General features: G+C 41.0%; 1 protein-coding gene across 7 annotated transcripts in view; it reads right to left on the reverse strand.

Annotated features, from left to right (window-relative positions):
• Nucleotides 1–1,002: 1,002 nt before the first annotated feature.
• LYPD6B (LY6/PLAUR domain containing 6B) overlaps nt 1,003–17,616 on the reverse strand; it is a 243,589-nt gene continuing 226,975 nt past the window's right edge. For 5 of the 7 annotated variants that reach the window (XM_025276590.3, XM_044935584.2, XM_025276604.3 and 2 more), the window contains 4 exons: nt 13,925–14,077; nt 11,139–11,237; nt 7,064–7,194; nt 1,003–1,730 (listed from right to left, as the gene is read on the reverse strand). In XM_025276590.3, coding sequence (XP_025132375.2) covers nt 1,566–1,730; nt 7,064–7,194; nt 11,139–11,237; nt 13,925–14,039 — 510 coding nt within the window. In that variant the 5' untranslated portion in view covers nt 14,040–14,077 and the 3' untranslated portion in view covers nt 1,003–1,565. Of the gene's footprint in view, nt 1,731–7,063; nt 7,195–11,138; nt 11,238–13,924; nt 14,078–14,472; nt 14,592–17,616 lie in introns of those variants that run through there. The other 2 variants (XM_044935588.2, XM_025276619.3) reach the window with 2 other exon arrangements.

Raw genomic sequence — 17,616 nt, forward strand, 5'->3', positions numbered from 1 at the left:
TGCTCACTCTTCACCCTTTGTCCTGAGCATGTATGAAAAGGCCAGTCTGCAAATCCTGAAGAGGGCTCTCCCTAGACAGTAGATCTGCTGGCACCTTGATCTTGATCTCCCAGCCTCCAGCACTGTGAGGCTACATGTTTGAGTTGAAGACACCAGGGCAACAGAATATTTGTTAGTAGAGTTGGGCAGACTAAGAGTGGTGGGATGTATTTGATCCATGGCCGACCCCCGTCATGGATGAGCCAGTGTGGCAAGGACACCATCATTAGTGGATTCTATGGGGCACTCAGCATTCTAACGGTAGATGCTCTACTGAGAAACAAAACAACAAACACTCCACTAACTTCTCACTATACATATAAAGGCAGAGTGTTTAAAGGTCACTCCAAAGTGTAAAGGCGAGAAATTAGGATTCTAGAAACGGAAGTTGCTCCTTGGAAAGTCTAGGACTGTGTTATAAGAATGAAAGAGAAGACAGGGGACCAGACATTTTAGCATGGATTTAGAAAGTTTCTCTTGATGGTCCTCCCCTTGAGACAGGTTGACTGGGAGAGGGACACTGTTGCCAGTTTCTCTGTCTTTAAGCTGCTTTTTTCTTTTTTTAATTTTTCGCCATGCTGCTCAGCATGTAGGATCTTAGTTCCCTAACCAGGGATGGAACCCATGGCCCCTGCAGTGGAGCACAGAGTTTTGACCACTGGACCACCAGGGAAGTCCCTAAACTGCTACTTCTGAGGATCTATCACGTGATAAGGTATCACCCTCCTTGCCCAGGGAGGTCTCCTCACCTTCTCAGTTCACTAATTTTGCATTTGGCATCCTTAGAAGGGTTCTTTCCCCCAAAGAAAAAATTAAGTCACCTTGGCATAGACTTGCATACTTTAAGCCAGAAGATAGCCCCTGTGGTGCGTGATCAACTTCAGTTGGCCTCCTTTATGACACTCGTTAATGTGCTTCATCTGAGGCCTCCACATCAGCCAAGAAACACATAAGCATGCATTCTACACTTATAACTTAAAAGCTTTATTTCCCCCCACAATTAGCAAATAGGTTTCATATTAGTTCAACTGGAAGTTTCCTTCCTATAGTGGGGTTTCTCATTACTTCACCCTCAGTGGGGAAACTGCTTTCTCTTGAGGGAAGGATTAGATTTCACAGAGATGCTCTCAGCCAATCACAGAATTGAGAGGGTCTGTTCCAGCAGCCCTGAAGGAGTCAATCAGGTCAGAGTCCTTTCCCCCAAAGGTCTGGTCTGGCGGGGACAACACAGGCTGCTGAACCTGCCTGTGGTACATGCTGGCAGGACCCTCCTTGCAGAAGAGACAAAATGCAGCCCCCTTTTGATCAAGAAACTTAACAGCTACATAATCACTCAGTCCCTGCCAAGTCCCCTTTCTTGTGGCCTCCTGCAGGAGCATCTGAGCTAAGCATAACAGCTGGCTTCTGCTGTGAGGTCCAATGCACATCCTTCAATCCTGAAGAGATTGGTCTTCAAAGTTCGCCATTTTACAGTTGTTAGCTTGTGCTTCAGAGGACTGGTCTCTGCCTCTCCCAGGAAGGTGGCCTTATAGCAACGGGAGCACGAAGGCCCAGGCCAGCACCGGTAGGTAGAGCGCAGGGGCACCGCTGCCAGACGTCCTCTGAGCATGCATCACAGCGAAGACCGCATTCGTGTGGTTGGTGGGTAACTCAACATTGCAGATCATCCCCTCACAGCAAGACCTACACTCCTGTTACAAAAGGAAGAGGAGAGGGGAAGAGCCAGTGAATAATGGGAAGAAGAGGGGAGGGTCAAAGAAAAACCTCCAGCTCTGAGGACAGAATTTTATCTGAGTATATAAATTTTTATTTAAATGCAAAATTTTTCAAAAGAGTAATGACTTACAAGAGAAAAAAGCTATCTTATTTTTTAAAAGTTTACTGTTTGAGACTAAAAATTATAAATTTGAAAAGATACCTTTTAGCCTAACAAATTAACCAAGATTTCCAAAAAGTATGCGAGCTTGGGTCCAGGACATAGTTCTCAAACACTGTTACTCAGACTATAATTGCTTCAGTCTTTCTGGGGAGTAATTTGGTAATCTTTATCAAGAACTTTATATAAATCAATCTAGTAATGTGCACCACAAATATTATGTGGGTTTTTATTTAGACTAGAGAAATATTAAAAGCTGTCTAGTATTCTTAATAGGGAAGTAGATGAATTATAGCTACGAACATTTTAATATTATGCAGCCACTAAGAATATGTCTGAATATTTAAACAGGTAAGTTTTCTTTAAAAATATTTATTTTATATTGGAGTATAGTTGAATAACAATGTTGTGTTGGTTTCAGGTAGCACAAAGTGATTCAATTATACATGTAATTTTTTTCCATGTATAGGTTATTACAGAATATTGACCAGAGTTCCCTATTCTATACTGTAAATCCTTGTAGGCTATCTACTAATAAAGTATAGTAGTGTGTATACATCAGCCCCAAACTTCCATTTTTCCCTCCATCTTTCCACTTTGGTAACCATAAGTTTTCATAGTCTGTTTTGTAAATAACTTCATTTGTATCATTTTTTTTTTTAGGTTCTACATATGTGATATCATATATTCGTTTTTCTCTGTGAGTTATTTCATTTAGTATGATGATCTCTAGGTCCAGCCATATTACTGCAAATGGCATCGTATCTTTTTTTTTTAGTGTCAAATATTCCAGTGTGTGTGTGTGTGTGTGTATGTGTATATATATATATATATATATGCCACATCTTTATCCATTCCTCTGTTGATGGACATCTAGGTTGCTTCCATGTCCTGGCTATTGTAAACAGTGCTGCGATGAACACTGGGATGCACATATCCTTTGAAACCACGGTTTCCTCTGGATATGTGCCCAGGAGTGGGACTGCTGAATCATATGGAAGCTCTATTTTTAGCTTTTTTTAAGGAACCTCCATAATGTTCTCCATGTGGCTGGACCAATTTACATTCCCACAGTATAGGAGGGTTCCCCTTTTCTCCCCTTCTCCAGCCTTCATTGTTTGTAGACTTTTTGATGATGGCCATTCTGACTGGTATGAGGTGATAACTTATAGTTTTGATTTGCATTGCTCTGATAATTAGTAATTAGCACCTCTTCATGTGCCTCTTGGCCATCTATATGTCTTCTTCAGAGAAATGTCTATTTAGATCTTCTTCCCATTTTTTGATTGTGTGTTATTTTTATATATACATATTGAGCTGCATTAGCTGTCTGTATATTTTACAGAGTAATCCCTTGTTGATTGCTTCACTTACAAATATTTTCTCCTATTCTGTGGGTTATCTTTTCATTTTGTTTATGATTTCCTTTATTGTACAAAAGCTTTTGTTTTATTAGGTCCCATTTGGGGTTTTTTTTGTTGTTTCCATTACTCTAAAGATTGATCCAAAAAGATACTGCTGTGATTTGTGTTCAAGAGTGTTCTTCCTAAAAAAAAAAAAAAAGTGTTCTTCCTATGTTTTCCTCTAAAAGTTTTATAGTATCCAATCTTACTTTTAGGTCTTTAATCCATTTTGAGCTTATTTTTGTGGGTGGTGTTAAAAAATATTCTAATTTCATGATTTTACATGTGAGTGACCAACCAGTTATCCCAGCACCACTTTTTGAAGAAACTGTCTTTTCTCCATTGTATATTCTCACTTCCTTTGTTGTAGATTAATTGACCATGAGTACATGGGTTGATTTCTGGGCTCTCTTGTTATTTCTAGGTTTTTCATGGGTCTATATTTCTGGCTCTGTGCCAGTATCATACTGTCTTGATTACTGTAGTTTTGTAGCAGTGTAGTCCGAAGCTGGGGAGTCTGATTCCTTCAGCTTTTCTTTCTCAGAATTGCTTTGGCTATTCAGGGCCTTTTGTGTCTCCATACACAATAAATTTTTTGTTCTAGTTTTGTGAAAAATGCCATTGGTAATTTGATAGGTATTGCACTGAGGCTGTATATTACCTTGGGTAGTAGAGTCACTTTGACAACACTGATTCTTCTTATTCAAGAACATGGTATATCTTTCCATTCATTTGTGTCCTCTTCAATTTCTTTCATCAGTATCTTATAGTTTTAGAGTACAAGTCCTTTGCCTCCTGGGTAGGTTTATTTCTAGGTATTTTTATTCTTTTTGATCTGATGGTAAATGGGATTGTGCTTTTAATTTCTCTCTGATCTGGTGACCTTCCAGAGGGCTCATGCCAGTGAGTACTCTCCAGAACTACCAGTGTCTGCGTCCCTGCAGTGACCCACACACACACCCTGCCTAGGCTGGAGACCCTCCAAAACCACTAGGTAGGTCTGGCTCAGGCCCGTAAGAGGTCCCTGCTTTTTTCCCTGGGTTCTAGTGCACACAAGACCGTCTGTGTGCCCTGCAGGGGTAGAGTTTCTTTTTCCCCCAGTCCAGTGGAATTCCTAAGACAAACTAACTCCACTGCTGCTGCTTAGTTGCTGCAGTCGTGTCCAACTCTGTGCTGCCCTATGGGCTGTAGCCTGCCAGGTTCCTCTATCCACGGACTTCTCCAGGCAAGAGTACTGGAGTGGGTTGCCATGCTCTCCTCTAGTGGATCTTCCCAACCCAGGGATCGAACCTGGGTCTCCTGCTTTGCAGGCAGATTCTTTACCAACGAGCCATTAGGGAAGCCCTGGCCTTCAAAGGGGCCAGTGATTCTCTGGGGGCGCCTCCTCCATTGCCAAACTCCCCTTGCCAGGCAGGGGAGCCTGATGTGGGGCTCAGAACTTTCACTCTTGTGGGAGAACGTCTCTAATAATTTTTCAGTTTGGATTGCCCATGTGGCCAGTATGGGATTTGATTTTACCATGATTGCACCTCTTCTACCATCTCGTTGTGTCTCTGTCTTTGGGTGTAGGATATCTTTTTTGGTAGGTTCCAGCATGTTTTGTCTATGCTTGTTCAGCTTTTACCTGTGCTTTTGGGATTTTCATAAGAAAAGGTGAGCTCACATCCTCTACTCCACCATCTTGTCTCCTACTAGGTAAATTTTCATACTGTAATTTTTCTAAGTGGAACTTTTCAAGAATTTAGGACGGGCTTGGCTGGGCAGTTCTGGCTTGGGGGGTGTCTCTTAAGTGAGACAGTAACTGAAGCGCAAACATCAGGAGGTTAGAAACTGCTCTGAGGACAGAACTGAGTTGGTTTTTGATCTATGAGTCATCCAGGCCCTTGGGCACCCTTCCCCACAACTGACCTCAAAGTAAAAACCATCTTGAGAGTCTTTTCACTTGAACTGAGATTTATCTACATCAACCCAAGCATAAGCAAGAGAAAGGCAAATGGAGTAAGACTGTTTAATGGAGTCAACAAATCTTCTGAAGGTTTGCAAGGGGAAACACGGGAACAAAAAGGAAAGCTAGGAACCTTGTGGATTAGTCATTGATTTTCCTTGTTAGGGGATAATTATGACTCTATTGTCTATACTAATGCCTCATCCCTATCTTGACAGTGACACTGGCTTGCTAATGTGGCTGCTGACTGGTGAAAAATGTTAGCTCTCTCACAGCACAAGGTTGTCTCAAGAGAAGCATGCTCTTGTCATAATACCTGGTACAACACCTCCACCTGATAAACCCAGACATTCACAGAGGCTTTCAGGATAAAGTATCTACATCAACTGGCTTCCAGAAGGGCCATGTAAGATAAATTATCTATCTCAGTGGTTCTCAATCTTGGTTGCACATCAGAATCACCCTGAGGAAGCTTACCAAAAAAATCCTGATGCCCAGGACCTCACTCTGAAGTTCTGTTTCAGTCAGTCTGAGTCTGCCCACCGCTACCCCCTTGCTGCTGCTAAGTCACTTCAGTCGTGTCCGACTCTGTGCAACCCCATAGATGGCAGCTCACTAGGCTCCCCCGTCCCTGGGATTCTCCAGGCAAGAACACTGGAGTGGGGTGCCACTGCCTTCTCTGGCTACCCCCTTACCAGGGCTATAAAAAGCTCCCCAGGAAATTCTCCTGTGTAGCCAGAGCTAAAAGCCACTAGTGGTCAGCACCAGAACTTATCTACAAAACAGAGTCACAGACATAGAAAACAGACTAGTGGTTGCCAAGGGGGTAGGAGAAGGAAGGACTGGAAATTTGAGATAGATGCAAACTATTGTATATATGATGGATAAATAAGAAGGTCATACTGTGTAGCACAGGGAACTCTATTCAGTATTCTGTGATAAACCATAATGGAAAAGAATATGACAAAGTATAACTGAATCACTTTGTTCTACAGCAGAAATTAATACAACGTTGTAAATCAACTATACTAAAATAACACTTTGGTTCAGGGTGGGGAACACATGTATACCCGTGGTGGATTCATTTTGATATTTGTCAAAACTAATACAATTATGTAAAGTTTAAAAATAAAATAAAATTAAAAAAAAATAAAAAAGCCACTGGTGTCAGGACCACTTTATGTATGTATAGGCTAAACTGAATTCTAAGACCTCATGAGATTAATTTTTTTCTCAAACATTTCAGGATTCCAGGCATATAAAAGAGTCAAATGCTCATTTAAAATGGTAGAATGAGAAAACTGAAGCAACCAATTGATCTAAAATGTTACCTGTAGTTCATCATAATAAGCTGGGATTAATCTTTCAGACTCTCACTTCATCTAAGCAGAAGCAGTAAGACAAGGTTTTCTTTATAAAAGGTGTCACCATTTTCCTCTGTGTAGCATTCTTGGTGATTTCTGGCCGTAAACAAAATACATAAGTTGGGCTCTGTAGCACTGGTCATCCTTTCATGCAGGGATGGTTTACTCCTGGAATTCCAGAGCTTACTTCAGGCAACTCACCCAAAGTCCAAGGTCAAGACCCTAGCGTCTCTGGAGTCTGAGAATTGTCATTTATTTTTAGTAATGATACTGTTTGATGGACAGAAAGTCTTCACCTTCTTTCATCTCCATTGTATCAGTGTAAGGGAGTCTTTCAAAGTATACACCTTTGACATACTATTTATCCATCCTGCCTCTATATACAACCAACCATCAAGAAACTTTCAGACAATAACTTTACACACACACTCCTTACCGTGTGTTCAGAATCTTGGCTGTGGTGGCAGCCAACAAGATGACATTCGCTCCTGGAGGCACATTTTTTGGTGATGGATATACTTCTTCCATGACTGGTAAAGTGATGTACTGTCAAACAGTATTGTGTATCTAGGCAGGGGGAAAAAAATCAATTCAGAAATGATTAAAATTCAGGATGATCCTTAAGTTTCTAGGCAAGAAATTTAATGGGGGTGAACTCAAGTTTCTAGGTGGTTTTTCTGAATAGGTACTAGCTTCTGAAGTATGTGTATTTTTAAAATGAATACAAATGGGCAGTTATCCTTTGGTGCAAGGTAAAGCTGAGAAAAAAACTGAACAAGACTTTCATCAAAACTCCAGGTCTGCTCATAAGAAAGTGGCAGTATCTTTCTCTCTCCCTCTGAAGCGCATGTTCTGTAACTCTAAAATACAATGAAAAATGTAAAAAGGAAGTGGGCCATAGCTCTTCCTGTTTCATTGTTTCTTTATATACTAATAGGCCATGTGGCAAACTGGAGTGAAAGCAGGTGCTTCGACTTACACGCCAAGGCGCTTTCCTTACTCATCTAGTTCTTCAGGCTCTAACCCTCCCAACGTGTGTGATTTTTCCCCAAAGTATTTCTGTATTTTCTCTTCCTCTTTAGTTCTCTCTTACCTTCTCTGTCCTCCTCTGCTTGGCTAGTTCATTTTCATACAAAGTTACCTTTAACCATTCACATTTTATTTCTCAAGAGTTCTCTCAAGAAACCGATTTCACTCACTCTTCTGGGACATTCTACTTAGTTCTGTGCCTCATATTCTAGATATCTCAGGCCAATGAAATGCTTCTTAGTTTACTGAGAAGGGACTAAAGCAGCAGTTGCCAAAAAGTAGGGGCAGGGAGGAGGAAAACTCGACTAAAGTTGAGAAGACAGGACTTAGAGAGCTGCCTCTGTCACAGGTGAACAAGCCACGTGACAGCCTTTGAGCTTCCTTTCTTCTTAGCAAAAGGGTAAGTGCACTGGCATTTGGATAGACTTGTGGTAAGCTTTCATGTTAGCAACAGCAAATGCACATTAAGTGTGTACCACCAACCAGGCACTCTTCTAATATGCATTCACTCATTCAGTCCTCACCATAGGCCAAGACAAGTCATAGTAATATCCTCATTTCACGGATAAAACACTGAGGCTCACAGTCACATGGGTAGAAAGTGATGGAAGATGAGATTCTTGTGGAGGTGGTTTTCCAGGGTTTGGGCTCTCCACCAGCACACAACTGTGCCTCTCTGAACACTCAGCATCGAGCTGAGTGTCAGCAGAGCACCTCTACAAGAGCAGCTGGCTGGGACTCAGGAGAGAGAACCACTCCATGTTCTGAAAGGCATTCCAATTTGTACTCCAGACAAAAAATTGAAAACTGGTAGGTGCATGTGTTCAGAGTCTGTCACACAGCCTAAAGCAGCCCTACAAAGTCAGAGTAAGAACCGGGGTAAACAAAATAAGACGTGTCATTCTTGTCATGTTTTGTTACCTAGAGACTCTCTTTTAACGCCACTGGCTGATGGCAGCAGCAGAGCCATAAAGGAAACCTGAGATGACAAGGAACAGCAGCCACAGGCCTGTTTGTCCCAAGAAATGGCTGGCTCTCACTCCCCTTGATAATGACAAGCTGAAAGGTAAGCAGTTACAGCCTCAGAACTCCAGACGATTATTGTTTTGCGGGCTTGGCTGGTGTACACTCACACACGCTGGAATGGAGGGTCATCTCGTGTCCATCTCTCTATGAGTCAGGTTTTCAGGGTGGATGGGGAAGACCCCAATCTCCCCTCCCTGACATTTTCTTGGAGGCAGAAAACTGCAGCATCCCTCTTTTGCTTCCATGTTTCAACAAAGTTCTAAAACCCAGAAATGCCCATGCAAGTTCCCTTAAAAGTGGCTTTGATTAATGAATTACAAATTGGAACATGTAAAGAATTAGTAGAAACAGCGTTTTGTTGTTGTTCAATCACTCAGCCATGTCCGACTCTCTGCGACCCCATGGACTGCAGCACACCAGGCTTTCAGGTCCTTCACCATCTCCCAGAGTTGTTTCAAACTCATGTCCATTGAGTCAGTGATGCTGTCTAACCATCTCATCCTTGGTTGCTTCCTTCTCTTGAACAGCATGTGGTAAAATTCAAAAGAATGGGCGACAGTCATAAAGAGGCTGGACATCAATGCCCCAATCTACTGCTGTTCCAAACCCTTCCCCCTCCCAGTTCTCGGGGAAATTTAAAGCAAATAGTTAAAGAATTTTACCAGCCCTCTCACACAAGCTAATAAAGAGAGGCATCTGCCTACCTGGCAAACATTGAAATAAACATCTGTGAAAATGTAGAAACAAATCCCCAAAAGAATACATGCACAGACACACATGTACTCAAAAGCACAATTCAGTCACACACTCTTGAGAGCTGAAGAGAACATTAAGGAAAAAAATCTTCATAATTATTCTTGAAGTAATGAACAATACTGTCCATGCAAATGTCATAGTCATCTGTCTAATTTAGAGCATAAGATTCTCAGGCCCATAGAGGTCTCCAGTGTTACTATCCATTGGCTCTACCCATTGGCATCATCAAGGGCTTCCCAGGTAGCTCAGTGGTAAAGAACCTACCTGCCAATGCAGGAGATGAAAGAGACGTGGGTTCAATCCTGGGGTGGGGAAGATCCCCCATAGGCTGGCACAGCAACCCACTCCAGTATTCTTGCCTGGAGAATCCCATGGACAGAGCAGCCTGGTGGGCTGCAGTCCATGGAGTCACAAAGAGTCGGACACGACTGAGCACAGCACACTCACAACCACTGGCATTATCTGAAAGAGGCAGGGCTCTTTCACTGCCATAAAGTGATACAGAAACTTCCAAAAGATTCATAGTAATAGTAGATCAAAGCTGGTAATTGCTAAGTCTGGAAGAGTTTGTTTTTGTTGGCCTTTCACGTCTGAAAACCTAAAAAAACAGTGTATCCTAAAATACAAACAGCCTGATTTCCTTATAGTTCTAAGTAGAGGTTTTCAATTCTGTCAGCGCATCCTGTCTGCTTTGCACCCAAGTTTGTTTGTCCGTACTAAGTCATTCAACTTCTCACCCCCTATATTCGTCTAAAACCATCTTCTGCTGCCCGAAAATATAATGAAAGAGCCCACTTGGTGCCCGCTTCTTCTCTTGTCCCCAACCATTCATTCTGCACACAGAAGCCAGAGCAATATTTTACAATATACCTAGCATCTTGTACTCTATAGCTTCAACACCCAACACATTTCCAATGAAATCTAAACTTCTTACCAAAACGAAGATCCTGCATGTCCTGGTCCTTATCTCCATCAAATCCTTTCTCCCCCTTCCACTAAGCCTCACCAGCCAGCCTTCCTGTTCACTGTAGAAGCCAAATCTTACCCTTGCATTTGCTGTTCCCTCTTACTGACATGTTTTTCCTATAGATCTCCACAGAGCTGATTTGTTCTGGTCATTCGAGTCTTAGTGCAAATGTAGATTCCTCAGAGATTTCCTGACTACATAGTCAAAGGCATCCATTCATTCTGTCAATATTTACCAAGTGCCTAATATGGTCCAGGTACTGGATTACACACTGGGATCTACCAGACAACTAAACAAACTAAAGAGATGCTCAAACGTTTGTCAAGTAAACAAAGGAATCACTTAAGCATCAGTGTATCTCAAGAGGACAGAAACCTTCTTTTGCTTTACAGTAAGTAGGACTTTTCTAGAGGTATCATCAAGCATTTCTGACATTCTTAGAATGCCTTAGTCAACATTGTGGTCTATTTGTTCTTACTGGTAAATATTAATTAAGAAATTCTTCCTCAAAGCACACACAAGTATAAATTGAGGCTATGTCATCAGTTTCCATGTACTCCCAGATTAGTCTGATGTCTGGATAGTCTTTTCAAAAGTTCTCTGATTTCTATAGAACATCACCAGCCTGCTGGTTTGCTAATCTCATCACATAAGATGCCTTTGCTCAGAGCCAGTTGAGAGAGATCTAAATGAGGTCTGGTCACAAAAAGAGTTCCAAACTCAGCACACTTACTTTGTGGGCACCATTTATCTTCTGCCCATCGATTGCAGTTATAATTATCCCCTGCATTTTCACAGGTAAAACACTTGAAGCTGTTTGGAAATGGTGTAGCTTTAAAAAAAAAATGCAAAGGGAAACAATATAGTTAAATTTTTTAAACATCAGATATGGAATAAAATTAGCAACATTTACCAGAGCAAATAAAATTTACAAATCATTATCCTTACAATTTCTGTTTCTGTCAAGCTGGGCTTTACTGCCAGACTTTGGGGCATTTTCTTTATCCCCTTTTCTTTGACTATTTCATCTATGAATATGCACTACAGAGTTCTGCAGATGATTCCATGAGCCACTTTGAAATACCCATGGTATTGTTCTATTATAATTTGGGAATAAGTAAAGGTTGAGTGGATGGGCAAAGATGGTGGTAGTATTGGGACCAATACTTTGATATATTATTGGCCCTGAAAAGAACTGGAGTCATTAACCTGAGCTTGAATTCTGCCCTTTTGACTAAGAAGTAATTTATTATTATTACCTAAAGATCCCCATGACTTGCAGAGGTATAATAAAGGTTAAACAAGAGATTGCATGAAAAATCTCTCTTAGGATCCCTGGCATATGAAACCACATTGATTTCCATCCCTATGTACTTGCTTTACAGCTAGGCTTAACTTCAAACAAGTAATTTCATTTGATATGTCAATTATCCCTACATTAGACATCAACCGGGAATGTAACATTTAATATCAGGATGATAGTAATTCTCAGGCCTTTGTGCTCAGGCAAGAGTGTTATAGAAACAAGAATTATGAGCTGCTGGCAGTCTGGAATGACAACTACTAGTATGTTCTTTTTGTCTTTATGCTTTCTTTTTTCTGTCTTGTATCTTGTTATTTTGATGGGCAAGAAATCAAAAGGATAAATTTGACATTTCTCTATAGACCAGAATGTAAAGCCCTGTGTGAAACATCTAATTCTCCTATTTTTGAAGACTGAAATAAAGATCAAGGTAACCCAAACCATCCTAGTAACCTGACCCCAAGTTGGGATGATAATTAGAAAGCAGTGGGTATTTCACATACAGGGGAGGGTATTATTGATGCATAAACCAAGAGCAAACTATCAAAAGCTAAAACTCAGAGGACACAAAATTAGTTACCACAAATACATTTCAGTTTCGCCTATGCATAAAAGTGAATTAGGTAGGTAAATAAATAATGAAATCCATTTTCACCTACTAATTCAGTACAGTTGTTTTAAAAATACTAAAACTCATTGCTGGTAGGTGAATAGTTAATGTAAAAATTGGCACTACCTTTTTGATTTAGTAATTCCTAAAATCTGTTCTAAGGTCATTAGCCAATGGAAACTACATTTAAAAAGATTCTCAGTGAAGCATAAACATTTAGTTTGTTTATGATTGTGTGTGTGTGTCACTGCCAGCTGTATGAGTGAAAACATTTTTTAATGTAAGACATTAAGATACTTTCAAAATCATGGAAACATATTCAAACTACAATGTAAAGGAATAAAAGCTATTGCAAAATTAAATCTGATCTCAGTATGTTACATATTTAAAAACATATACAGAGAAAAAGCAACAGAAGGATATGCAGTTGAAAATCCTCACATAATCTTATGTCAGCCCTCCATATGTCCCTCTGCAGACCATGTAGTACTATTTACTATTGAAAAAAATCCACATATAAGTAAGTGAACCCAGGCAGTTCAAATCCATGTTGGTCAAAATGTATGCCAAATGTATACCAAAATGTAAAGAAGAGCTCGCTCTGAATCTTGGGATTATGAATAAATTTTCTTATTCTACACATTTGCTGGTCTTTTTTGGAATTTTCTGTAATAATCAAGTATTAATTTTATCTCTTTAATAATTTGCTCATCATAAAGTTATATCAGGCTTAAAAGGTTAAAAATTCGTCAATAATTTAGATTTTATGATAATGATGTCTATGCTAAGCTATCAAGTATACAATCACTACCAATTTAGAAATTTGTAATAAATGGTAGTTCAAGGTGTGTGGGGTGTATAGGTGTATGGCTATGTAGAATATATATGTGTACACACCTACTTACTTATGACTGAATGTCCTAAATAACAAAATTCAAAGTGCAGAATGGTAACTATACAGGAGTATGAACACTCCTCATGGAGGAGTATAAAGACAGTTGTTCCCAAACCTGACTGTGTAACTAAAAAGAAGAGAGGAAAAAGAGAAAGAATTTCAGATCCCACCCTCCTGACTACTGAATCTCTGGAGAAGAAACCCAGGAATATGTAATTTTAAAGGCTTTTGTTGTAATTCTGATACTCTTCCAGGTTTGTGAATCACTGGCATTAACATTTCTAAAACTATTTTTATCTATCACACATTCTCTATAAGATATATCAGAGAAGTTTTACTTGTCTGAAGAGAGAGAAAGGAGGGGAGATTTTATACATAATTTATGCAGAATCTTCCTACAGTCAAAATCCTTCTCCAAGGATCAGCAAAGAACACTGAATTTCCCCTGCTGAGCCATTCTTAGGGACAGTGTTCAGAAAATGATTTTAAACATGAACCCTTTTAAGACTTCAGCAGGAAGCCAAATCATCTTAAAGAAATGGAGAAAATTTCTGTCACCATATGTCACCCTTACCCATGGAAGTAATGAAGACTTTCCGATTTATGCTTGATATAAACCAAATGTTCCAGAATCAGCAAGGTTACTATAGGGAAACAGATTTTAGTTATTCCGATCCCATGTCACGGACAACGGTGACAACCACTACTTACGATCAAGAGGAGGCCGCACGTTATAGAAGTTGATGTTCTTGGCCAACACCCGGTTTTCAGAGAAGATAAAAGTCTGGACCACAGCTACAGTGAGGGCGTGACAGAGGAGCAGCATTCTGACCCCAGGTGTGGGGAAGTCGAACACTCATATACCTGTGGTGAAAAGAAAGGAGTTGAGTTTATGCGCGTTTTATACATCACTGTGCTGTGCTTAGTCGCTCAGTCGTGTCCTACTCTTTGCGACCCCATGGACTGTAGCCCGCCAGGCTCCTCTGCCCATGGGGATTCTCCAGGCAAGAAGAATACGGAGTGGGTTGCCATGCCCTCCTCCAGGGGATCTTCCCAACCCAGGGATCAAACCCCGGTATCCCACATTGCAGGCAATTCTTTACCAGCTGAGCCAACAGGGAAGCCCATGAGGAGTGTTTGGCTTCTGTTTGAAAAAGCCTGATGATTTAAACGTATCCAACCATCTACTTGTTCTATAGAGCCACACCTCTGACTTAAGTGCACTCTTCCCCATCAGGTGAAAGCTAAGCCGTTGCTACCTTCTACCGGGCAGGCTCAGGTCGCAAGAGATGAAGCAGCAGTCCTGGCCTGCCTGCACCCCATTCCATCACTGTTCAGCCAGAGCTGGCTGGGTGACTTGGTGCTGAGTCACCTGATCTTTTAACAATTGCAATTTGGTTCAGTGGGTTGCTCCACTGAAGTTGCTGAACCACCTCTCTGAAATTCCAGTCCCTGAGTCTATACTTAAAACTTGATGAATTTTGCAATTCTTTCAAAACTTGGAAGACACAATAAAAGTTGGAACAGTAGGAAGGACGGTGAGTAAAAGGGCAACCAGCTTGAGAAAGCCTCTACTGGGCCCCAGAGCACACAGACACTGAGAAGAGAAATGAGAGTCACTGTGAAAGGCCGTCCCCACCTGTATCCTGTCTCACCAGGAGCAAGGGGTGTGGCCAGGAGGTTCTCAAGGGAACCCAGTAACAGTTGTTTGAAAACCACACACATAATGTTAGTTCTGGCCCATAGACACTGCTCATTGCTTTCAGCCACTTAAAGTTGGCAGGGCCAAAACCCAGAGAAAGTGGTTTGCACACAGCAGTCAGTAAGGTGTTCCATCTTAAGCCCACAGATTGTACCCTCTTGAAGCAGACCTGCTAGTAAGGAAACCTTCAGGAGAGATGCTCAGAGCCTGTAACATCACCACCAACAGGTTCGTTTCACAAGCGGGAGGTGTGGGCAGCAGAAAAAGGAAGTCACCTGGAGTCCAAAGACTTTGGTTCAGGTGCTGGCTCTGCCATTTATTAGCGGCCTGACCCTGGGCAAGCTCTTTAGACTCTATTAACCTCAACTTCCTCATCTGTAAAGTGGTTTAATAACACCCAGCCTGCCCACACCCTGGGTCATTGTGACCATCCAATAGAGGCTTGAGTAGGATCACATAGAACTGTGTGCATAAGAGCACTTTTAATACAAGTTCTGTGAAAATGGTGAAAAACTTGGCAAGTTTCACAAAACAATAATGCTAAACGCTGTATACACTGCATCTCAGCTCAGTCCAAAATCAGACCTAGTGATATACAAATATGTATCTCATTCTGCCCTTGTTCATTTTACAAAGGTCAATCACAATTGACCTTTCACAGTTACTGGGTTTCCAAATCCTATTGTTATGATCTTTCTTAAAAAAAAAAAAATGAACATTTAACCAACTCTATAATTCCTTATAAACAAGTGGCTATATTGACACAATTCCACTTCTCCTATTTCTTTCTGTGAGTTGGACTATTCCATGTCTATTATAAATCTGTAGCCAAGTAATGGATACCCTCTTTGTTACATTAGTGGAGACCCTCTAAGTAGGGGAGACTAACCCCTCTTTCACAAACATGACTGTGTTCTAAGAGCAACTCACAAGTGCTCTTGTAAATAAGGTGGTGGTGGTGCTTTAGTCACTCAGTCGTCTGACTCTCTGTGACCCTATGGACTGTAGCCCCCCAGGCTCCTCTGTCCATGGGATTTTCCAGGCAAGAGTGCTGGAGTGCTTGCCGTTTCCTTCTCCAGGGGATCTTCCTGACCCAGGGATCAAACCATGTCTCCTGCACTGGCAGGCAGATTCTTTACCTCTAAGCCACCATTACTGACACCTAGTACATAACAGGCATTTTCATCGCTGGATCCCCAACAAAGTCTTTGCTCTCGGGCAGTTTGCATTTTAGAGGGAGAAGACAGGCAGTACATATGGAAAAGGCCATAATTTCTGACCATTGTAAATCCTGTGGAGGGAACATGGTAAGGTGTTATGTCAGTGGACAGGAGGAACTGTTTAACATATATGGTGAGCCCAATACGTCTGAGTAGCTGACATTTATACAGGTGAATTAAATGTTGATAAGGACATGTCCAAGCAAAGAATCAAGGGAAAAGAAACTAAGTCCTTAGATCAGAAGAAGTGTGCCTCACTGGGGGAACTCAGAAAGCAGCTAGTGTGACCAGAGCATGCAGAGAGGGGGGAACAGACAAAGCCAGAGTCGGTGAGGCCAGACTACACAGGCACTTCCAGGCCATGGCAAGGATCTCAGATCCAGCCGAGTCGAGAAACTGTTGTTTTAGATTATCTAGTTTTGAAAACTACTCTCAAGAAAGCTTTGTCTCTGGAAAGTAGTAATTGGTCCAAAATGCCTAGTCCTATTTCTAGCTCTGGGAAGAAAGGAATACAAATAACATTGAACACAGAGGAAAGAAGAATTCAGATACACCTCAAAGGTTCTTCTGGATAACATCATGCATGATATGATGGCTCATGGAAGACTTAAAAACAACGGAAGGAACAATAAACCCAAGGCTTAGACTTGTGTTGTGGTTTCACCTTTCCTGGAAAAAGCACTGTAGAGAATATAGTCTCATTACTATTACCCCCACAAGGTGGGGGTTCAGGGGCAATACATGCAAAGATCCTAGCACACAGCCTGGAACACAGCATGCCCTCAAAATGTGTCTGTGCAGTTTCTTCTAGCACAAAAGTTGATAATGGTGAAAAATAGGCCACAAGAATGTTGCTTCCATATAGACTAGATGTATTTTCCTTTCTGGTTTTAGTTAAAACAGCATAGTCTTACTCTATCAAGATCTCTCAAACCGCAAAGGTTTTACCTGTCAGATGAGGGAAGCACCAAATAACAATATCTCATATTTTCCAGAGCATGTTTTATAATCTACTACATACTGCTTTTCCCATGGCACCTATATTTATCTCTCTTTTTCAGTGTATAGGTTTGTGTTAACATGACTGTTTTATTTTTCACAACCCAAAGACATTAGGATAATGAAAAAGCAAATGACTAAATTATAGTATCTGAAAGTAGTTTCACATTTGGAATCATTTCATGGAGACTCTGAACTAAAATTTATCTGCTGAGGCTTTGCTGAGTAGGCTCTTGTTGCAATCTTTCTTGCAGAACAAGGTTATAGCCGAGTTTGTATTCTGCTCCAAAAAGGGGGAAAAAAAATCTTGAACACAAGCTAGATTAAACCATTCTGTTACTTTCTCTAGGACTATCACACAGCAGAGTTCTTCATGTAGGGAAGGGGGACCTGCGAGGAACTTAAGGTTATTTGCAGTATCATGTCCATACATATTTTCCCCCTGGGTTAAGACCACACATAATGGTTAACAACAGCTGCTC

The sequence above is a fragment of the Bubalus bubalis genome, chromosome 2 (assembly GCF_019923935.1).
Source record: "Bubalus bubalis isolate 160015118507 breed Murrah chromosome 2, NDDB_SH_1, whole genome shotgun sequence".
NCBI lineage: Eukaryota > Metazoa > Chordata > Mammalia > Artiodactyla > Bovidae > Bubalus > Bubalus bubalis.